At 43.0% G+C, this 24296-nt stretch overlaps 1 protein-coding gene across 7 annotated transcripts in view; it reads left to right on the top strand.

The window, feature by feature from the left end:
• LOC309532617 (potassium voltage-gated channel subfamily KQT member 1-like) overlaps window positions 1–24296 on the top strand; it is a 558589-nt gene that overhangs the window by 31677 nt on the left and 502616 nt on the right. For all 7 annotated transcript variants that reach the window (XR_014219946.1, XM_082223121.1, XM_082223123.1 and 4 more), the window contains one exon: window positions 14633–14723. Coding sequence is in view for 6 of the 7 variants with exons in the window: in XM_082223121.1 (XP_082079247.1) it covers window positions 14633–14723 (91 nt within the window). In the remaining variant the exon portion in view is untranslated. The remainder of the gene's footprint in view (window positions 1–14632; window positions 14724–24296) is intronic.

Raw genomic sequence — 24296 nt, 5'->3', positions numbered from 1 at the left:
CAATTCTAGTCCATGTCATTTTGGCTTCAGAAAAGAATGTGCCCTCTCTTCCTAGGGGGTTCTTAGTTCTCCAAATATCGATCAAGTCCATATTGTGAGTTAATTCAAAGAAAGTTTTCGGTAGTCTGCCGTCTTTGGTAATCACCTCTCTCTGTGCCTTGTCCATATTCGTAGATACCACCCCATTCATGTCTCCCATCATAATAATGTTATAATCCATATATTCCAACAATGTCTCATGTAGTTTCTTGAAAAACTCCGCTTTCCCCTCGTTCGGTGCATAGATTCCTAAAATCAGAAATTTTTCTCCTTGGGATTGAATTTCAATTGCTAAAATTCTGCCTTGTTCATCTTTAAAAACAAATTTTGGTGATAGGCTTTCTTTTGCATAAATAACCACTCCCCTCTTCTTAACTTTGTCCGATGAAATAAATTCTTGGCCTAGTCTTTTGTTGATCAATACTTTCCTGTGTAGCCTAATCACATGTGTTTCCTGTAGGCAAATTAAGTCCAATTGCTCTTTTTTTAATAGACGAAAGACTTTCCTCCTTTTTTCTGGGGAGTTTAGACCATGGATGTTCCAACTTAGCAGTTGCAGAGACATGTTGTGCTGTTTTTATATTCCTCCTACTGCTCCCAAAAGTTCTTCTCCCTTTGGCGGTGGTATCTCTCTCCCTGTTTTGTCAAGTCCCAAGGGGGTTGATGCTAGACCTGCTAGACCAGCTCTTAAGGCTCTAAGATCTTCCACAGGTCCTTTTAGAAGGTCCTCTTCGTAGTCACTCAAAAATTTCTCCTTGTCTTCAACTGATCTTATTTTAACCTTTTTCCCTCTATAAGTAAAGGAAAGCCCCTGGGGGAATTCCCATCTAAAGATAATCTTGTTACTTCTCAGCAGGGCCACTAAGTCTCCGTAGTTAGCTCTGAAATCCAGTATAAGTTTAGGGATATCTTTATAAATTTCCACTTTTGATTCTTGGACCTCCAGAGCGTTCTTAAAGTGCGCACTCAATATCTTGTCTCTCTCTTCCTTCGTTCTGAGGGAGATTAGACAGTCTCTCGATCTGTTCTTTCTCCCTCCCTTTCCAAGTCTGAACGCACTTACTATTTTAAAGTCTGTATCTTCTTTTAGTGCCCAAAACTTTTCAAATTCCTTTGTAAGATATTCACTTAAGTTCTCCTTTTCAATTTCTGGAATTGCCCTGATCCTCAGATTGTTCTGTTTTTCCTTCAACTCAATCATAGACAGTAGTGCTTGATTTTCCCCAATCTGTTTACGCATCGGTTTTATTTCTTCTTGCACAGCCTCCACTTTTTCCTTCGCCTCCTCAGCAATTTTCCGGTTTGACGCAGATGTTTCCAATAATTCTCCAATAGATTGTGCGTTGGAATTCACTTGCTGGCTTAACTTGTTTAAACTGGCAGTATTTTGGTCAATTTTAGTTGATTGGTCAGTAACTTGCTTGCTTAAGCCATCCAATTTCTCATAGAAAAAATCCTCATAGTGAAATCCTCTCCTGATGCCATTCCTCTGGGCCTAATTTGATCTGAGTCTTCCTCCTGTGTCACTGGGAGGTCAGGAACCGATGATCTGCGGTGTTGAGAGCTTATGCCAGGCTGTAGTGCTTTTATCTTAGCTGATCTTGTTCTGCCAGTCATCCCACTTCTGTCTGAGAGTCAAGGCCAATCCCACGGTAATATCTTCCAGTGGAAAGTCCCCAAAGCCAGGAATAAGAATGGAAAATTCCCCCAGTGGTTGCGCAGTCTCAATAGTCCTCTAGAGGGACCCTGTATCCGTCATTGGAGTTAAAGTTTAGAAAAACATTCCCCAACTTCCAAAATGTCCCTTAAAAATTAGCATCAGCTTCAGATCATAAGAAGAACCTCCCAAAGAGATAACGTCTTCTTTTGCACAGTTTAACTTAGCAAAGTTACAAAGTCTCTCAATAGTGCAAGTTCAATATAACAGTGTAGCAATTTTCTTAACAGCCTGGCAGTCCGTTGCTAGAAACCAAAAAGTTCAACAGAAGAACAGTTTATCTTCCCCCCTCTCTTTACTTGGGGGGGAGGTCGTCTCTTGATGTTCCGATCCGAATTTACACAATCCCTCTCCAAAGCATTAGCTTTGAATGCCTTTGCTTTGATATTTTAAACAAGTCCGGGAAGCGGGCTTCCTGTTTACACTTTCCCGGTTCGGTGTCAGATTTAAGCTTTTTTCCCCCCTCAATCCCAATTTTCTTAAATAGTCCTACTCACGGGTAGTTGATTAGTAGCCAAATTTTCACAGGAAAAAAGGTCAGTGCTCTCCGATGACAGCTTAGCAGCTTCACTCCGCGAAAGTAAAAATCTGCTCACAACAGCCCCGCCATGCTCCGGAGCTCTATTACTGAACCCCGTTACGTTTTGGGTGGGCGCCAACGGTGTCCGCTGAGCCCCACGCTCCAGTGCCCCTCTGCTCTGGATTTTCTTGGGGGTCGCCGCTTCGCTGTAGCGGTAGGACCCGATTTCCGCGGAGCTCCTCTCCCCATTCAGAGAGAAGCTGCCATCATCGCTGGCGCCGCCTCCGGAAGTCAGCGATGTGGTGCTTCTCTTCCGTCTGGAAAACGGTGACTAAGGACAGCGCCAATGCCAAAAGGTGAGGTGTCGCAGGCAAGGACCAGCGTCCTGGCTTCACTGTACTGTATTAGCACACTGTCCAAGGAAAGGAGAGCCTTGACCGCGTTGAAGGCCACCGTCTCCCGATGACCCCAGGACCAAGTTGTCTTTGTGCTGAGGTGTCGGTGAAGAGGCTCAGCTACCGTTGCTTTGTGGGGCAGGAACATGTTATAATAGTTCAGCAGTCCCAGGAATGCCTGCACCTCCGTCTTCTTCTTTGGGATGGGGGCCTGCTGGATAGCACGGATCTTGATAATGTATTCGGATGGCATGCATATATATGGTATGACAAGGTTAAAGCTCACAAAGCTTATAAAAATCATATTGTCAGGAAAGCATTATATAATGTTTGGATTAGATACAAGGATTTGTTGGAAAATAAAACCCCAAGGTGGTTGTCGCCAATGGAGGCAAAAGCCGTGAAAAAGCTCAATATGGAGGCCAAATGGCCAAAATATTGGGAAATTTTGGAACAAGAGGGAGATAAACTGAAATTACAGAGTTATGAGAAATTGAAGTTCAAAGTACGAGATTGGCTCCATTATTACCAAATAATGGAGGTTTACAAACAGGACAGGAAAATTGGCTTCCAGGTGGAGAAATCAAAACTAGAAACAGAATTGTTAGAACCCAATACTAAGAATTTGTCAAGAATGTACAACTTGTTGCTGAAATGGAATACACAAGATGAAACAGTGAAATCAGTTATGATAAAGTGGGCACAAGACATTGGTCATAACATTATGTTTGCTGACTGGGAACAGTTGTGGACCACCGGTATAAAATTTACGGCATGTAATGCCTTAAGAGAGAACATTATGAAAATGATATATAGGTGGTACATGACCCCAGTCAAGCTAGCAAAAATCTACCATTTGTCTGACAATAAGTGTTGGAAATGTAAAGAAACTGAAGGTACATTCTTTCACCTTTGGTGGACGTGCCCAAAGATTAAGGCTTTCTGGGAAATGATATATAATGAAATGAAAAAGGTACTTAAATGTACTTTCCCTAAGAAACCAGAAGCCTTTCTCTTGGGCATTGTCGGCCAATAGGTGTCAAAGAAAGATAGAATTTTTTTTATGTATGCTATAACAGCAGCAAGAATACTCATCGCAAAGTATTGGAAGACACAAGACCTACCCACTCTGGAAGAATGGCAGACGAAGGTGATAGACTATATGGGACTGGCAGAAATGACTGGCAGAATTCGAGACCAGGTGAAAGACGGCGGAAGAAGATTGGAAGAAATTCAAAATTTATCTTAAGAAATATTGTAAAATTAATGAATGCTAAAATGTTGAGGTTATAGAAAAAAGGGGACTACAGCTGTAAAAGATTAAGTAAAAGAAAAGAATAAGGGAAAATTAGATAAAATCAAGGGGGAGGATTTGCTGAAACAAATTTGGAAATTGGGATGCAGAAAGGGGAGGTATGGGGAAGTCGGTGAAGTAAGGTTTAAGAAAAAAGGATTTGAAATTATACATGTTTGTTTATGTGTTTGTTTGTCTGTATTGTGCATTGTTTGTGTTTATATAAATTGTGAAAAACCAATAAAAATTTTATATATAAAAAAAGACAGCGCGGATCTTGGATGTGGTCGGGTGAAGGCCGGAGGCGTCGATAAGATAGGCCAGGAACTCCACCTGTGGAATGGCAATCTGGCACTTCTCCCTCTTTACCTTGAGCCCGGCCTCCTGGAACCTGGTCAGCACGGCATGGAGGCGCTCGAACAGCTGCTGGTGTGAGAGCAGTACATGTGAAAATGATCTAGGAGTCTTGGTTGACCACAAACTTGACATGAGCCAACAGTGTGACGCGGCAGCTAAAAAAGCCAATGCAATTCTGGGCTGCATCAATAGGAGTATAGCATCTAGATCAAGGGAAGTAATAGTGCCACTGTATTCTGCTCTGGTCAGACCACACCTGGAGTACTGTGTCCAGTTCTGGGCACCACAGTTCAAGAAGGACACTGACAAACTGGAACGTGTCCAGAGGAGGGCAACCAAAATGGTCAAAGGCCTGGAAACGATGCCTAATGAGGAACGGCTAAGGGAGCTGGAGAAGAGGAGGTTAAGGGATGATATGATAGCCATGTTCAAATATATAAAAGGATGTCATATAGAGGAGGGAGAAAGGTTGTTTTCTGCTGCTCCAGAGAAGCGGATACGGAGCAATGGATCCAAACTACAAGAAAGAAGATTCCACCTAAACATTAGGAAGAACTTCCTGACAGTAAGAGCTGTTTGACAGTGGAATTTGCTGCCAAGGAGTGTGGTGGCGTCTCCTTCTTTGGAGGTCTTTAAGCAGAGGCTTGACAACCATATGTTAGGAGTGCTCTGATGGTGTTTCCTGCTTGGCAGGGGGTTGGACTCGATGGCCTTTTTGGTCTATTCCAACTCTATGATTCTATGATTGAAATACGGCACCACGCCCGGAAACCCTTGCAGGAGACGCTCCATAAGGCTTTGGAAGATGCTAGGAGCCGCACTCACCCCGAACTGCAGATGGCGGCACACGGAGCACCCCTCGTTGGGTGGGCAGACTTTGCAGGGTATTTCATAGACCCCTTGGTTTTCCAGCTGGATTTTGTCTTTTGGGTTTCTGAGGATATTGGCTATTTTTTGGTTGGTGCAGAAGGCTGTTTTGATATTGTGTTTATGTGCAAAGTTTATTGTGCAAAGTCTGCCCAGCCACGTACATTGGACAAACAAACAGACGAATAAATGCACGTATCGCAGAACACAAGAATGCCGTCAAAAAAGAAGAAAAAACTTCCTCTCTTTTCCAACACATGAAAGAAACAGGACACGAAATTAATTTTGCAGATTCCAAATTGCTCTTTAACATGGAACATCACCACAAGAGAATAATCATGGAAGCCATCGAGATAGAGAAACACCCTCACAACATGAACAAGCGTGACGACACGTCCCGCCTGCCAGACATCTGGAAATTAGCCCTCCCCACAAAAACCGACACCAGAACCAGAGGCACACAGAACGCCGTCACCAATCAACCACACCAGACCCAAACCCAGACCCTCTCCACAGACATATTACAGACTCCATCCAGTAACCAAACTATAGTGGCACCTCCGGATGCTGCACCCCCCTGCAATCCCTACACAGATCTGGCTGGCACAAGACACAAAACCACAGCTCGCCCCTATACACGAAGCCAAGCCAGAGCACAACTAAATGCAGCACAGCCATCTTCTCAGAAAAACTCTTCACAAGCTCAAGAGGTCAAGACACAAAAGCTTTAGCAACTAATCTACACTTAATGACCCACCCAGTGGTATTCAGAATATCACTCATGAAATCACTCAAGATATCCCTCAAGTAATTAAGGAACAAAAGAAGAAAAGGCACACTAATCTAGGAACTTCCTCTCTGCCCAGAACGTTGGAGGCTATACACCACACCCCTCAACAGTATTTATAGGAACTCAAACACCAGACTCTGCTCTGTTCCAGTAACAAGAAGCCGAAAGCACCAGCCTGAAGATGACGAGTGAGACCTCGTCGAAACGTCGCACAGACACCCCGACTCTTACACGGGAAGACACCCGAAGACACCAAAACCTGCATATATATATATATATATATATATATATATATATATATATAATCTTTGTGTGTGTGTGTGTGTGTGTGTGTGTTCCAAATTATTACAGATCAGACCAAATTACTTCATCTCTTCTCTCGATGTTGGTCCATTCTCACAGCTGACCATTATTCTTTCCTTACATACAGCACCTCTGTTATTTCTCATAAATACTGTATTGCTCCAAATATAAGTCACACTTCCTTTCCAAATTCTGACCGTGAAAAGTTAAAGTGCGGCTTAAATTCGCAACCTTACAAAAATTGGCTTTTATGCCCAACCATTTCAGTTTTAATGAGTAGAGTACTATTACTTTCATTGATCTGGACAATAGACTTCTGTTGCGACCGTCTAGAATAGCATTAGCTTTTTTTGCTGCTGCATCACACTGTAGACTCATGTCCAACCAAAATATATTGCCAAAATATATTTTACACTAAGCTGGACATAATTTCATTAGGCATTATTAACTTATTCTTTACTTCTAATCAGACTCATAGGATGCTAAATATGATGGAGTTTTTTTCAAGTACAGGTGCACGCAAACAATATTTGCTTATGTTGCATTTTAACCAATGTTATGGATTGTTTGTTTGTTTGTTTGTTTGTTTGTTTTTAATGGATACATTATTTGAGTCTCACAGTTTCTCAGGTTTTTTTTTAAAGTATTCTTTATTGTTTTAATTCTAAAATTGTCAAAAACACCCAAGGATAAAATTTCCCTTCATGCTCATTTGAAAGACCTTTATACATTCTAATAGTTTCTCATGAGCTGAGTACCAACAATACATAATTTTATAAAACTTCTTTTTAAATAATAACAGTGTAAATTTTAACCCTTTAGTCCAACTGTTCCATCTGTATATTAGAACCAATTTTTGCCCATTTAATCATACATTCTTAAACTTGCTCTTCTGTTTCATATTTTAACAAACATGTTATCATCTGTGCACAGTTGAAATTAAAAGACCATACTTCCTTCTCTATACAAAAAATATTTTTATCGAATTCAAACCTCTCTGCTAATTGCATATAAGAAAACCAATGAATATTATAACTTTTCACCATTAGTTCTTCCCTTGTTTTAATTTTATAGTCTCCTTGATGCATTTTGAATGTTGTCCATTTCTCTTTGCCTATCACCTCTTTTCTGCAGAAGGCTTCTTGTGATGAAATCCATAAAGGTGTCTTTTGGTACAACCTAAGTTTATATTTATTCTTAATATGGCACATATCCTTTTAATTTCTGTCCATGTCTTAACATAATTATTTTGAAATAAGATACAATTCATATTTGTCAGAGTAATACCCAAATACTTTACTTTTTCCAATTTGAAATCCAGTTTTCTCCGTCAATACCTTTGGATCTTCTGTTGTCATGTTCTTTATTAACATCAACATTTTCTGATGATTAATCTTAAAACCATAAGAGTCTCCATTTCCTCTAGTTTTCCAAAACTATCATCAGATCATCAGCAAAGGCCCATAATGCAACAGTTTTCATTTCCCACGTCTTCATTCAGAAGACATACAGCCTGGTGAAAAGAACATTTTTGCCTGGCGCCTAAAGGTGTATAATGAAGGCACCAGACAAACTTCCCTGGGGAAAGCATTCCACAGACGGGGAGCCACTGCAGAGAAGGCCCCATTCTTGTATTGCCCCCTCTGGACCTCTCGAGGAGGAGGCACACGAAGGAGGGCCTTGGAAGATGATCTCAGGGTCCAGGTCGGCTCATATGGAGAGAGGCAGTCCTTGAGGTATTGCGGTAACTACGCTCTTTACCACTGAATTGGAGCAAAAGTCAGCTGGGTTTTCTGCAGATTGATGTTTGCTCCAGTTCAGTGGCAATGAGGTTTCCCCAGGGGGAAGCAGTGGGACAAGTGCAAGTGTGGCTGCGCCCTTAGTCCAAGCATCAAGTGTTTCCAACTGAATGCAATATTTCTTTGTGCCCACATAATTGTAATAAAAACGATGCATGAAAAGAAATCAGCAGCCAAACTTTGCTTCCCTGTCCCCTCCACTGCCTTCAGCTATGCATGTGATGCAGAGGGAGGGTTATTTTTCTAGGCCCTGTCAATATATTGTCCAAAACTGGTTTGAAGTCCATATTGTGATCCTGGTTGCATAATTTTTGAGCTAGAAATATATCATTGTGAATCATGGTGGGTGTGTGGGTGGGTGCGCTATGCAAAAATCACAATGTGGGGAAACCCAAGATATATTGGTACATTGCAATGTTTAGCTGGTGATATATCATGATGTTTAAAGCCAGATATCGTCCTGCTCTAGAACCTGGGTTCAACTTTGCTGGGGGGGTTTTAATCAAGGGGGCTGGGAGATGAGAGAAGATTGCAAAAACGAAGAGAAAACAACAAGCCCAAGTAGATGATTTAATATTAGGATAAACTATTTATTTTGACATAACAGAGACTCCTGTTAACACGTTTGCTCTTCTTTGTCCTCCCCACCCCTTCATTTTAGATTTTGTAAATAAAATAAGACTGTTAGTGAGCCTTTATGGAAGCTTCCTGAGTTAAAAGGACAAGACCTCCTTTCAAGGTCTATACTTATAGTGTATAATCATGTCTAAAGCTTAAACAGATTTCATTTCTGTAGATTTAAATATGTGCATAGTCATGGCTAAGCCTATTTGGAGCTAGGACTTAGTTGTTTCACTAAAAAAGCATTTGAAATATGAAATACTAGTGGTGAGAGCAAACAGATTGACCTTCCTTTTTGGCATTTAAACTGAAGCATTTCTGAACGATATTCCTGGGAGACTTAGATTTGACAGCTGAAAGATTTTTGCATGCCTGACTTAAATGTAACTCCAAATATCATTGATCTTAAAAGGTGAAACTTGAAATTCATCCAGGAAAATAAAAGTATTTAAGACTATGAAGCATAATCTTCTCCCACTGTGGCTTGAACTTAAAACATTTAATGTGTTTATAGGAAGTGGCGACTGCAGGCTTGTTCATATATAAAACATTATCATTTAAATTAACAGTGGTGCAGCAAGTAGTCTGAGCTGGGATGGTTTTCAAGGCTTTTGGGGAATGGAGCCATGGAAAAAGATTTATGGACTATTAATTACTGAAATAATTATGTCTCCTCATAGTGAATTCAGGTAGTTTAGTGCCTATCAATTTGGAAGTGAAATCGGGTCACCCCCAAAGTATGGCTGGTGCTTCTACATATTCCTATGATGATTTAGAAGCACACAAGTTTGTGGATGAAAACAAAATGAAATTTTAAAATAACTGCTTGACAGGAATATGTCAGCTTGCAGAATATTCATGGCAATTGAGTCTACAGTGTAAGAAAAACACTGGGGCCTAATTTGAATAGTAGCATGTCTGTCCTCTGGTGGGCAAGGATTTTGCGCTGTGCTGTGGAATCAGCCCCTCCCTTTGGGGGTCCAGTTCAGTTCAGTCTGAGAGGCCAACTGTCCTTTTTGCCTCATGTTTAGTTTCTCTTTTAGAGAAACTAAAGTTTAGCTTTTAGTTTCTCTCAGACAGCATGTAAGTTTAGTTAAGTTAACTTAGTTAAGTTTAGCTTTTAGTTTCTCTCAGACAGCATGTAATTGTGTTACAGTTTTCTTTATTAAAGCTTTGTGTGACATACACATGAGCTGCTTACTTTGCCGAAAGAAAAGAAACTCTGCTGAAGAAGGGTGGGGGAGTGAGGGGATATTCCCACTCTGATGGGAGGACTAGTTTCATTCATTGCCCCCACCCTCCACTGTTAAGTTGTGGGTGAACATATCAGACGACACAGCGATTCTTCAAACAGCTCTTGTTTATTCACAGGCCAGAACAGAACTGAGCTGAATTATTCACAGGCCAGAACAGCCAGCCTGCGTATATAGAGGTCCACTAGAATGCAACAGTAACCATTTTCTGTAACTATCCAATCACTGAACGTCACTTTCGATCCCTTATTTGCATATGTGGACCTGAGTGATAACAATCTACAGTATCCCCCTGCTGGCCCAGGGTGAGAACTTCAGTACATAACATCCACAACATAGAGGGGGGGGGGCGGTCGAAGAATCTTTAAGAAGGCTCAATGAATATGTCAACCATTACCATTATCATATTTCCTAATTTCAGTTCAGCCACATACAAGAAGGAGGTATTGCCTTGGGGTAATTGTAAGGTTTTCAGAATTTTAGAGAAGTTTATTTAGAGAGATAAAAAGGGGACGGGAACCCAGAGCAGCCTGAGGAGACCTGAAGCTCCAGGGAGACGGAAGACTGCTGTGTGTCAGAGAGTGTAGAAGTGTAAGGCTGGAGGGGAGACAAAATGGCATGTGGTATCCTGAAGGGGAGCGCGCCACACGCTAACGTTTTGTTTCAGGTTGCTGGGAACAATTTGAGAAACAGGATGCTTGTGTGTCCATTGCAAAAGGGGGGGGGGCGGTCCTGTTTCACCTCCTGGGGTGAAATGGGAAGGCGCCTGCCCCGCCTGCTGCCGAAGCCTTGCTGGAGAACTTTCTGGAAGCTGCTGCTGCTGCTGCTCCTCTCCCCTCTGGCGGTGGAGGACCGGCTCCTCTCTCTCCCCGCGGAGAGCCACCCTGGTGGCAAACAGAAGGGAAATGGAGGGAGGAGGAAGAAAAGGACCCTTATACTTGGGTGTTGTCAGGCACTTTCAGCTGAGGAAAAACCTCTGGCTCTTGTGGTTGGGGTTTAATCTGAGCTGAGGTGCCAACAGAATTTTCTGGCGTATACTGCATGTAGATTGGACCTTCCATCCACCCACAATTTGTTTTTAGTCCACTTTTAATTTTTAATTTATAAAACTAGATATATACCAAATATGGGGGGATAGCACATCCAAATCGGATCATTTATCATGAAAACACAATAAATACAACTATCTAAAATAATCCAAATTAACAAAGCAGCATTGCCACTTAACAAAGGCCAGCTAAAACAATTACACGACTAACAAACAACTAAACTTAATTATATTTTGTAACATAGCTCTGTAAAAAAGCCTTTAGGAAAAGGAAGTTTGAAAAACATGAGTTTTTAAAACCTGTTTAAAAATTCATAGTGTGCAGGACGTGCACCTCTCCAATGGGAAAAAATTCCATAATATTCTGTTCATGTCCATTTTAAAACTAAAGTGAGTCTTCTCTAACATGTAACATGACAATCTGTGCCAAAACTGGAAAGCAGAAAAGTGTGCAGGGCAGACAACTCAAGAAAGACACAGTGTGCATTGAATCATCATGGGATTAAGCATGTAAAAGAAAACATTTCATTTTAGAAATAGTTCTTCAGCTATGGGAGCTGCATTTTTAATTATTTTTTTATTTAAGAAAGGCTGAGTAAAAGTTCAGAGAGATTGTACCAAACAGCCCTCTCGTTCCCTCCACCATCTGGAACGCAAGCAGAGAAATGCTATTATCCTTATAACCTACTTTGTAAACTTACAAGACACGTTTTGTTTATTACAATTTTATCCCGCCAATTTCCGAAGGAAGCCAGGGCAGTGTCAATCCCACCATTGTCCTCGTCACAACAACCTTCAGAGGTGAGTTAGGCTTATTTTGGAAACCAAATGGGCACCCAAAAGATAGAAGGCCAGGGCCAGTCTAAAATAGGTTGCTGGCTGAAATGAAGCCCAACTGAGACCAACACATCCTTGTTTCCAAAAGTCTTGCTGCCCCATTCACACAGCAATTCCTGCCTCCATCTCCTGCCCCCCCTTCCCGTGCCTCCTTACGTGGGTCACTTCACCCTACAGGATGGCAGGGCTAACATGGTGTAGTTTCAGCCTCAGAGAACTACCCTTAATAAACTACAGTTAAGAAGATTCTCTGGAGGAAGCCATCTGCTTTAAATGCATGTTGAATGTGCTTTAAAAGTATGGTGTGGATCTGCTGGAAAGAGTAAGAAGTTTTTTTAAAAATAAATAAATATATAAATTCTATCGAGTGTCAGAATAAACACAAAAAGAAATAGAATTAAACCAGAACTGAAATACATCAGCTCTCTCCGCTGCCCCAGCCGGTATCCCTCTTCCCACACTTTCCCCAGAGAGCTTAATGTCATAGGAAGAAATGTTTTAAGCACAGTTGAGGTTTGAACTTGGGGACTTACAGTTCGAATCCCCGCGGCGGGGTGAGCTCCCGTCTTTCGGTCCCAGCGCCTGCCAACCTAGCAGTTCGAAAGCACCCCCGGGTGCAAGTAGATAAATAGGTACCGCTTACCAGCGGGAAGGTAAACGGCGTTCCGTGTGCTGCGCTGGCCACGTGACCTGGAAGTGTCTGCGGACAGCGCTGGCTCCCGGCCTCTAGAGTGAGATGAGCGCACAACCCCAGAGTCTGGCAAGACTGGCCCGTACCGGCAGGGGTACCTTTACCTTTACCTTTAACATTTATTTATAATATAGAATACATTTTAACGCTACAATTCTATGATTCTATGTGCATTGTACATGATATCTGAAATATGACAAACTGTTCTAAACTTTATTCCTGTTGAATTTATACCGGTTTAAAAACTCGAAGGAAAGCAATAAATCAAAGTTTTTGCTGTGCCTTTAAGAAGATCCTTATAGCTTTGAGGTGCATTGTAAAGGAGTATCAGTTCATTCTTGGTCAGTCTGGCTCTTTTGCCATGTGAAAATCATGGACCTGAGATTGGTGTGGCCTAGAATTTACTCAAATCTGGTGTGTGTGTGTGTGTGTGTGTGAGAGAGAGAGAGAGAGAGGGAGCGCAAACCAGCTGTGATCCTCAGATTAAAACCAACTGACCTTTTTTCTTGACCTTAATTTATAATTGGACAGCTGGTTATACTAATGACAGATTGTCTTTGTGCTGCTGATAGTCTATTTGAAGCTGTTGTTATAAAATATATTTGCCTATGCAAAGTCTCATGTTAAAGCAGTTAATGCTATCTGCTTAAAATTTCTGTCCATAGGAGTTGTACAGTGAGATCCAGAACACTTTTCTCAAAATACATGTACTATCTCTCTTTCTCTCAGATTGTTGGGAAAACACGATTCCTGTCTCCCTCCCCAAATGATTTTTTACAGTTGTTGTGTTGTGAGCCAAAAATGGCTTATCTTCTGAGTTTACACCAATAAAACCACAGTTGCATTTTGGACTGTTCCCAAATTGCCACCGTAGTTGTAGGCTAGTGCTCATAACTATCCACCTTCAAGGCGAAGGAAGAAAGGCCTTTCCAAGCAGAGATAGGGAACCTGCAGCTCTCCAGATGTTCCACTGCAACCCTCCTTGCCCCAGCCATTGGCCATGCTTCCTCGGGCTGATGGGAGCTGGAATCCAACATCAGCAGCAGGGCCACAGGTTTCCCATTCTTGTACTGACGTGTAGTGGAAGTGTTCGGAACACACTCACTGCATTTTGAGGCCTAAACTACAGATTACATTAAACACACAGTTTGTGGTGTGATTCCTTTACTTTTCAAATCTTTAAATAGCAGTTGTAAGTCACCTGGCCTCATTGGACCCGCAGTGTGGGTGCTGAGCGTGATGGGAATTCTTTATCTCTACACCATGATTCCATCAAACACTGCTGTACTGTGCTGTGAAAAAAAGGACTAAAGGGCAGGTAACAAACATCATAGCAAATAAATACAATATTTATGTTGGGATGGAAGCTTATCTCCCAATGAAAATAGAAGACTTTTCATTAGTTTTAGGTAAAGGTGTTGTCAATGTGTGTGTATTATATATATACTTTCTTAATTACAGTTCTGATCAGACCCGCCTGCAGCTCTTATTTATAGTTGAATAATAGTAATTCCACAATACCAAACTATGAATTTAGTGCAATATGTATTTTATCTATTTGTATTCCAGGCACTATAGAAGTACAAGCTACTTCCACCTCACTTAGAATGTGGGTTTGCTTTTTACCCAGTTAGCAACTTAAAATAAACCATCCCACCTGGAGATGTTTAGCAGTATCAGAATATGACCATGAACTAATGGCTAAAACATGCTATTAGCATCTTTTTAAATCAAGACCAAGTTTGAGGCAGTATAAGCTTTCTTGATTTCTCACTAATTTTTTTCCCAAATGTACCACTTACTAATGCAAACACAACATTTTGAGTTGAATGGAATTCAAACTGCAAGCTTAAAAGGTGGTCATGTGTTAATGGGATAATCATATATTTGTTTCTATGCTTCCTTATCCTTGGTAGCAGACATATTTTATAGTTAGAGTTTCTGCCAAAGTAGACACCATTTTAATCATGGTAAGAATATCCTCAAAGCTCAACACTGGGATATGGGAAAAGTGTAAGTAACAATATTTGAAGTATGGGTTTGAAGTAAACTGTGGCTTTTTTGTCACTGAATGCAGATTCCTTTTTTTTTCTTCCAACAGATTTCTATTGGTGCTGGTTTGTTTAATCTTTAGTGTTCTGTCCACTATTGAATACTATGCAGAATTTGCCACTGGGACTCTTTTTTGGATGGTAAGTGATTTAACTTAAAATATTCTGTGAAATATCTGTATGTATACCTGTTAGAAACTTGTTATGAAAAGCTGAACAATCCAAAATTATCAATCTCTATTTTACTTACTTTCTTACTTACTACTTACTTACTAAGAGCACAGCCCTAACCATGTGCACACAAAAGGAAGTTCTATTGAATTAAATGAGTCTTACTCCCAGGCAAGAAGAGTAAGAACTGCAGCCTTAATTATATTCTGTTTTAGAACACATCTTGTAAGAAATGGTCATAACACAATCCTGCACATGTTTACTCAGAAGGAAGTACCACAGTTTTCATTGTAGGTGTGTACAGGCAACTCCCCATTTATATGGGACTTACATTCTGAGGCACCGTGTGCATTGGTCAAGTTGCATATATTTGAAACACCATCAAAAAGTCTGCAAACACCCTCTAAACCTCTGTAAACCCTTGGAAAACCAGCATCACTTACCAGACAGGCAGGAAGGGTGGTAATGGTAGCTCTCAGTCTTCCTCATCGCTGGAGGACGATGTGGAAAAACAAGGGGGTAGACCTGTCCCTCAAAGTCCTTGGCTACAATTCAGATGCACTTGCTGCTGCTGCTGGTGTCCTGTGGAGGAACACGGTGATGGGCAACTTGTGCTTTTGCCTCTTTAGCTGGTCAGACATCTCCCTGTATGGCCACACACTGTCCACAATCGCACACTGGATCTTTAGGCTGTGTTCCATGCAGGAGTCATACTAGGAGATGATGCCCTTCATGTGCATGACCGTGCTGAAGAGTTCTGAAAAGCAGACCAGCGCCCAGTCCAGGTGGGTTGCTCACCCTGCTCACCATCATAATCCTCTTCCCTGCTTTCTGAACTGGAACGTGATGTCACCAGCTCCGCCAGCTCTGCCAGACTCAAGGCCTGTTGCCCCTCAGTCAGTTTCCTTACTCGTGGCAATGTCTGAAAATCCTTTGAAATCGTGAATGCACTCCTTCCACAGATTGCACTGGCGTACTTTGTTTCAGGCTTGATGGCATCTACTGCCTGCTTGACATAGGTGATGCAGACCACAGTGTTGTAGGACTTCCAGAATGCCACATGGTTGAAATCCGGACCAGCATCCATGTGCTGGTCCCGGGGGGGTTACCGTGCGGCATGGTCTAAATCCGGTCCTAGGTCGAGGGTAAGGAGGCTGTCCGTCAGGGGCGAAGCGAGGTACAAAGCGAGGAGTCGGGCATGATCAGGAACTCATAGAATCATAGAATCATAGAATCATAGAGTTGGAAGAGACCACAAGGGCCATCGAGTCCAACCCCCTGCCAAGCAGGAAACACCATCAGAGCACTCCTGACATATGGTTGTCAAGCCTCTGCTTAAAGACCTCCAAAGTAGGAGACTCCACCACACTCCTTGGCAGCAAATTCCACTGTCGAACAGCTCTTACTGTCAGGAAGTTCTTCCTAATGTTTAGGTGGAATCTTCTTTCTTGTAGTTTGGATCCATTGCTCCGTGTCCGCTTCTCCGGAGCAGCAGAAAACAACCTTTCTCCCTCCTCTATGTGACATCCTTTTATATATTTGAACATGGCTATCATATCACCCCTTAACCTCCTCTTCTCCAGGCTAAACATGCCCAGCTCCCTTAGCCGTTCCTCATAAGGCATCGTTTCCAGGCCTTTGACCATTTTGGTTGCCCTCCTCTGGACACGTTCCAGTTTGTCAGTGTCCTTCTTGAACTGTGGTGCCCAGAACTGGACACAGTACTCCAGGTGTGGTCTGACCAGAGCAGAATACAGTGGCACTATTACTTCCCTTGATCTAGATGCTATACTCCTATTGATGCAGCCCAGAATTGCATTGGCTTTTTTAGCTGCCGCGTCACACTGTTGGCTCATGTCAAGTTTGTGGTCAACCAAGACTCCTAGATCCTTTTCACATGTACTGCTCTCAAGCCAGGTGTATTTGTATTTGTGCCTCTCATTTTTTTTGCCCAAGTGCAATACTTTACATTTCTCCCTGTTAAAATTCATCTTGTTTATTTTTGCCCAGTTCTCTAATCTGTCAAGGTCGTTTTGAAGTGTGATCCTGTCCTCTGGGGTGTTAGCCACCCCTCCCAGTTTGGTGTCATCTGCAAATTTGATCAGGATGCCCTTGAGTCCATCATCCAAGTCGTTGATAAAGATGTTGAATAAGACCGGGCCCAAGACAGAACCCTGTGGCACCCCACTAGTCACTCTTCTCCCGGATGAAGAGGAACCATTGATGAGCACCCTTTGGGCTCGGTCAGTCAGCCAGTTACAAATCCACTGAGTGGTAGCATAGTCAAGACCGCATTTTACCAGCTTCTTTACAAGAATATCATGGGGCACCTTGTCAAATGCCTTGCTGAAATCAAGGTAGGCTACATCCACTGCGTTCCCTTCATCTACCAGGCTTGTAATTCTGTCAAAAAACGAGATCAGGTTAGTCTGACATGACTTATTTTTCAGAAATCCATGCTGACTTTTGGTGAGCACAGCATTCCTTTCCAGGTGCTCACAGACTGCTTGCTTAATGATCTGCTCCAGAATCTTCCCTGGTATTGATGTCAGACTGACTGGGCGATAATTATTTGGGTCCTCTCTTTTCCCCTTTTTGAAAATAGGGACAACATTTGCCCTCCTCCAGTCTGCCGGGACTTCGCCTGTTCTCCAGGAATTCTCAAAGATGACTGCCAGTTCTTTTAATACTCTTGGATGCAGTTCATCTGGCCCTGGAGACTTGAATACATCTAAACTAGCCAAATATTCTTGTACTATCTCCTTAGTTATTCTGGGCTGTGTTTCCTTTGCTGAATCATTTGCTCCAAATTCTTCAGGTCGGGCATTGTTTTCTTTATCGGAGAAGACTGAGGCAAAGAAGGCATTGAGTAGTTCAGCCCTTTCTGTGTCCCCTGTTTGCATTTCACCATCTTCTCCTCTGAGTGACCCCATTGTTTCTTTGTTCTTCCTTTTGCTACGAACATACCCATAAAAGCCTTTTTTGTTGCTTTTAACCTCTCTAGCAAGCCTGAGTTCATTCTCTGCTTTAGCTTTTCTGACTTTGTGTCTACACGTGCTGGCTATTTGTTTGAATTCCTCTTTGGTGGTTTCCCCCCTTTTCCATTTTTTGTACACATCCTTTTTTAATCTTAATTCAGTTAAAAGTTCTTTAGATAGCCACCCTGGCTTCTTTAGGCACCTTCCATGTTTCCGTCTCATTGGTATTGCCTGATGTTGTGCTTGTAGTATCTCCCTCTTAACAAACTCCCAGCCATCATGAACTCCCTTTCCTTTTAGTATTGTTGTCCATGGGATCTCACCCAGCACTTCCCTAAGTTTTATGAAGTCGGCTTTCTTAAAGTCAAGAAATTGAGTCCTAGTATGCTTGGCTGCTCCTTTCCGCTGTATAGTAAACTTCAGAAGAGCATGATCACTCGCGCCTAATGATCCTTCCACTTCTACCCTACTAACCAGGTCATCAGCATTGGTTAGGACCAGATCTAAAATGGCTGTTCCTCTTGTTGCTTCTCCCACTTTCTGGACAATGAAGTTGTCTGCAAGGCCAGTGAGGAATCTGTTTGACCTTATGCTCTTGGCTGAGTTTGACACCCAACAAATATCTGGGTAATTGAAGTCCCCCATTACTACTATCTCCCTTCCTTTTGCATGCTTGGCCATCTGTTCCAGGAAGGCATCATCTATGTCCTCCGTTTGGCTTGGGGATCTATAGTAAACTCCCACAATGAGGTCTCTGTTATTCTTCTCTCCCTTAATTTTGACCCAAATGCTCTCACTTTGGCTTTGAGGATCTAAATCTTGGATCTCTTCACAGGTATACACATCCCTGACATATAACGCCACTCCTCCTCCTTTCTTATCTGGTCTGTTTCTCTGAAATAGATTGTATCCCCCCATTATTACATTCCAATCGTGGGACTTATCCCACCAGGTTTCAGTGATGCCTATTATGTCATATTTAGTTTGCTGTACCAAGAGCTCAAGCTCATCTTGTTTATTTCCCATGCTTTGCGCATTAGTGTACAGACATTGAAGACCATTAATCATTCCCCCGTGTCTCTTATTTAAGGATTTTTTCCTCCCACCACTAGGTCCGCGTGCTGTTTGCTCCATTTGGTCTATGACATTTGGATGATCATCTTCATTAATTGATAGACTCCTACCTTCAGGAGCACTGTCTCCCTCCCCCACATTAGTCAGTTTAAAGCCCTCCTGATGAGGTTTCTGAGATTTTTGGCAAAAACATTTCTCCCAACCGTTGTGAGGTGCAGCCCATCACTTGCCAGAAGTCCATCTTCAAGAAACTGCAGTCCGTGATCTAAGAATCCAAACCGTTCCTGTTTACACCATTTGCGAAGCCAGCTGTTCACTTCCACTATTTTCCCCTCTCTCCCTGGGCCACGTCGTTCAACTGGGAGGACAGATGAGATGACAATTTGTGCATTTAGTTGCTTCAATTTCCTGCCGAGAGCCTCGTAGTCTCTTTTGATCTTCTGGAGGCTATTGCTTGCAGTGTCATTGGTTCCCACATGAACCAAGAGGAAGGGGTATTTGTCAGTGGGTTTTATGATTCCTTGCAGTCGTTCAGTTACATCTTGGATCTTAGCCCCGGGGAGACAGCACACTTCCCGAGACATCTTGTCAGGCCCACAGATCACTGCTTCTGTTCCCCTCAGTAGGGAATCCCCTATCACCACTACACGCCTCCTCTTGGGTTTGGTCGCGGTTCTTCCGTGAGCTGTCCGTTCCAAGGTCGCCTGCACATTCCCTGAGGACTGACTTTGCTGCTCGTCTTCATATACCTGATCGACTGTAATGAGGGAGAGATCCTCAAATGGAGTCTGCTCTTCGTCTTCCATGCTAGGGGAGAGGACCTCAAAGCGATTGTGTATTTCTAAGCAATCAGAGTGAACCCTGGGCCTCCTACTTCTTTGAGTCACGTTTCTCCATATATCTGGCTCCTGTGTTGGTGAACTAGACTCCTTCTCAGGGGAGTCCCCTGTCTCCTCCTTGGTGGAGACGGTGTGCTCTGTTGCTTCCAAGAAGAGCTCCAGCTCTCTAATTCTTTGGAGCGTAGCTACACGTTCCTCCAGTTGCTGGACTTTGTCTTTTAAGAGGGCAATCAACATGCAATTGCTGCAGGTAAAGCTGCCTGCAACCTTTGGCAAGATGGCAAACATTGCGCAGGAATCGCAGGCGACTGCAGCTGTTCCCTCCCCTTCCATCTTGAGATCGTGTCGTTGGGGTTGGCTACAGAGGTCCTCCATCATAAAAAGCTTGAAGACAGGACAAATAACACAAAAAACACCTAGATCTCCCCCAACAAACGTTTGAGTCTAGCTCCCCTAAATCTAAAAGATGGATTTAACTGCGCACGCCGCTAGGCGCGCGCCGCTGCCCTGCAAACTCTGATAAGCTCCTCCCACAGCTAATCCCCTGCCTCAACAGAAACCCTGCCCCCTCTGACCTTTACACAGGGAAAACAGCTAATCAGCTACCAAGAAACACACACACACAAGAAAACCCTTTTTGCTCCTTCTTCAACTGATGCCCTGCAAACTCTGATAAGCTCCTCCCACAGCTAATCCCCTGCCTCAACAGAAACCCTGCCCCCTCTGACCTTTACACAGGGAAAACAGCTAATCAGCCACCAAGAAACACACACACACAAGAAAACCCTTTTTGCTCCTTCTTCAACTGATGCCCTGCAAACTCTGATAAGCTCCTCCCACAGCTAATCCCCTGCCTCAACAGAAACCCTGCCCCCTCTGACCTTTACACAGGGAAAACAGCTAATCAGCCACCAAGAAACACACACACACAAGAAAACCCTTTTTGCTCCTTCTTCAACTGATGCCCTGCAAACTCTGATGAGAGCAGGTCAGGGTGCCAGCAGGAACAGGTTACCAACAATGTTGCTCCTGCAACCTGGGACTGGGCTGACTGGTCTTTATCTCCTCTGAGGCATAGGGCAGCCCTGGTCCACAGGTGACTCGCGTGGAGGTGAGCACTCCTCCTGAGAGAACTTAGTTCCCTCCGCCTCTCTGCCCTGAGCCTCTGCAGCTCAGGAGAGGCTGGAGGGTTACTGGACCCAGAGGCAACCTCACCTTCCCCTGACAGGGCTGGGAGAGGAGCACCTGCAGGCAATGGGTCCTCCGGAGCCAGAGCAGATTCAGCTGGTGTCTGCTCCTGAGGATCCGGCACAGGTGAGGGCCCTTCAGATTCAAGCCCCTGCCCCGGCTCAGCTGGCCCTGGAGGCAGGGACTCCTGTGCAGGCTGGGACTCCTCAGGTTTAGCCTCTGAATCAGATTCCCAGGCCATCCCACCTGCTCTGGAAGATAGCCCTTCTCTTGCAGCAGCCTCTTCCTTCAGCTGCTCAAGTACACTTCAGCAGCCCCCAAGTTCATGGATGCAACTTCGCCAGTGGTGTGGATGTTCTTCAAGTTGAAGCAACCCTTCAAGTAGTTCAGCCAACGGGAGCTGGCTTGGAACTCCTTCTGTAGCTGCTCCCTCTCTGCACATACAGCTTGAGAGCCTTCTTGCACAAGGTGTTGCCATCAACAGGGACACACTGGTGGTTCATGTCCTCCAGCCACAGGTTCAGTGCCTTCTCCATCTTCACCAGAACCTTGCCCCACATGTTGCTGGTGACCCTGGTAATTGCAGGTCCACTTGCTGCCACTGCTGCCCGGATCTCCTCCTGTATCTTGATGGCATGGATGCTGTACTCATTCCTGCCATACTTGCGTGCCACAACACACATGGTGATGCCTTCTTGCAAACAGTCCAGCACTGCTAGTTTCTCTTCCAGCGTGGATACCACTTACTGCTTTAATGGGTTTGTCAGCACCCAAGGAAAATGACAGTGCCGTTGTCAGAGCTGAGGGCTTCTCTCTCTTCACCCCAAACACCACAGGAGCCTCTCTACGGTTTTTTTTTAAATATGATATTTATTGAAAATTTTTGAAGTTACAAAGAAAAAGCAAAGCAGAAAAAATAGAAAAAACAAAGAAAAAACAAACCACATTCAAAAAACAAAAATACACCGCAGAAAAACAAAAATAAATCCATCATTCACAAATCCTCAAATCTCATTACCTTCTTTCTTTGACCTCCTCCCTTTTTTTTGTATCCTGGTTATTAATTATGCAGCAAATCCTTTCCATATTTCATAATATTCTGTCATTACGTTACCTTAATCTATTTTCTTCTTATCTTATAGAAAACCTTAGAAACTTAAAACTTAAATCTTGTTTTTACCGACTTCTCACAACCATAATATTCTTGCCTAATTCTTGCCAACCCCCCATTTCCAAACAAATCCAAACTTTATCTTTCCAAATCTGGCTTTTTCCAAGTTCATTTGTCAAATCCAAACGCTCTTTTTCCTGCAAGGCCGCAGCTCCCTCCATCTCTGGCACCCAAGTTTCAGCAACATCCTCTTCTCTCATCTGCTCTGTCAGGACACCCTCCTGATCTAATTCCTGGGTGGGCTCCACATAGTTTCCCACTGCCTGTTCAAAAATTCTGGCCGCATTAGTCATCAAATCCATCTTCTCACTTAACTGTTCCAGTAGGGCACTTGTTTTACAGAGAGCACACAACAGAGCCTCTGGATACATTGTCCCACAAGGTCACAAGTCCTTTCCCACGATTGTAATCTAAGACAGCTGCAAGGTCCCTGGGATTAGTTACAGTTTCACAGTCTCCCTCTAGGGGGAGAACTTCTATTTGTTCTTGCAACAAAGTATCCTTTTTGAAATATTTTGTCAATATCTGTTCCTTTAAAATGCGAAAGGAAACAATGGAATCACTATGTTTCTCTTCCTTTAACTATCTGTCAAAAACGTTTGTCTCTGGTCAATGAGCTTCAAAACGTCAGTCCTGACACCCCGCTCCAGGATCAGGACGGTGGAAAGTTACTTTGCTTTAAACTCACTTCTGCAGGTTTAAACAGTCCAAAAAAGATCCCCCTTCTTCTCCTGCTACCGAAGGGGGGTTCAACAGTTTTAAATGGTGAAAGCCAATCCTTTAGAAGTGATTTTCTGGGCTCTAGTTTACGTTGTCTTTGCTTTATTCTGTCTACAAAGAAACGGAAGGCTGACTTCCTGTTTAGACCTTCCCGTTTCAGTACCAAATTAAAGTAAATTTTTAAGTCCAATTCCTTTCTGCTCGCAAGTCCTTATTTAAAGTCCGTTTGTTCAAAGTTTAAGTACTCACGGGTGCTTATTTTAGAAGCCAAATTGTCCCAGGAAAAAGGCAGCGCTCTCCGGCAAAGGCCTCTCTATGTTTTTTACAGTATTTACAACGGGTCATTAGCACATCTCTGCTGAGGCCTGCCTTTGGCCCAGTGATGACGTCTCCTGCCTTGCCTTTCAGCCCTCCTCTTTTCCATGCGGCGTAAACCTCTCCCTTGCTCTCTCTTGCTTATTCCAATCCTTCTCCCCCCCCCCCGCACACCTCGTCCACTTCTTCCGCTCCCAGGCTCCCCCTCCCTCTGGGGGCCTTGAAACCCCTGGTTCATCCCTGACAGCCTTCTCCAAAAAAATCCTGACCAAATAAAAATCCCGCAAGCTCAAAAAATTCTCAGAAAAAATACCAAAAACTACAAAAATCTTCAAAAAACCTCCAGCAACCCTCAAATACCTTTACCAGGCATTCCTCCTCCCAAAACTGCCAAATTCCAACATAATCACTCCCTGAAAACCTCCTTCCTCAAACTCCAGCTCTCCACAGGCCTCAAGGGTTGTTGCAAGGGATCTTGGAATTTTACTTGTAAAGACTCGTGGGATTGTTAGGCACTGTTTTTGCACTTTTCTTGCCTGTATATTTTACACCCAATTACCTGCTGGAAGTAAGCCATATTGAAATCAGAGAGACTTACTCCTGCATAGACATGTATAATTCTGCACTGTAAGGCTGCAGTCCTTTTAGGATTAAGACACTTTGAACTCAATAATTTCTGGATAAACAACAGTAGGATGTGGTTTCATGGTTTATTCATGGAACATAGCTGGCTTTTGACTTGTATGTTTCTAATAAAGCAGGAATGGCCAGCTGTTGGTCCATGTGTCAGAACCAACCCTTTTAATCAAGGTATAGTAAGTGATATGATCATAGAATTGTAGAGTTGGAAGGGACCCATAGGGTCATCTATTCCAAACCTCTACAGTACAGGAATTAAACTAAACCACATCTAACTGATCATTCTCTCAGTTTCAGGAAAAGGAAACATGATTACAAATGCTAAGTGCATATATGTATTACAGTTCTTTTTTATATATTTATATAAATATAATAAATGTACTACATATATGTACTGGATGTATGTACTTTGCTAAATTTGGGCATTTTCATTGGGTGGGTGAGGCCCCCTGGACCAGTGTCAGCAAAAGAGAGTAGCTTCTCAGAATACAGAAAACTATTAGTTCCTTTAATGGTATTTAAACTGAATTAAAAAAGACTAATGCAGCATTTTCAAAAACTAGGGGCAGCCTGAGGCCACATCTAAGACACAGTAGAGGTGTGTCACTTCGTTCAATTG

The sequence above is a fragment of the Podarcis vaucheri genome, assembly GCF_965113315.1.
Source record: "Podarcis vaucheri genome assembly, chromosome: 5".
NCBI lineage: Eukaryota > Metazoa > Chordata > Lepidosauria > Squamata > Lacertidae > Podarcis > Podarcis vaucheri.
This window is presented reverse-complemented; position numbering and strand designations above follow the sequence as displayed.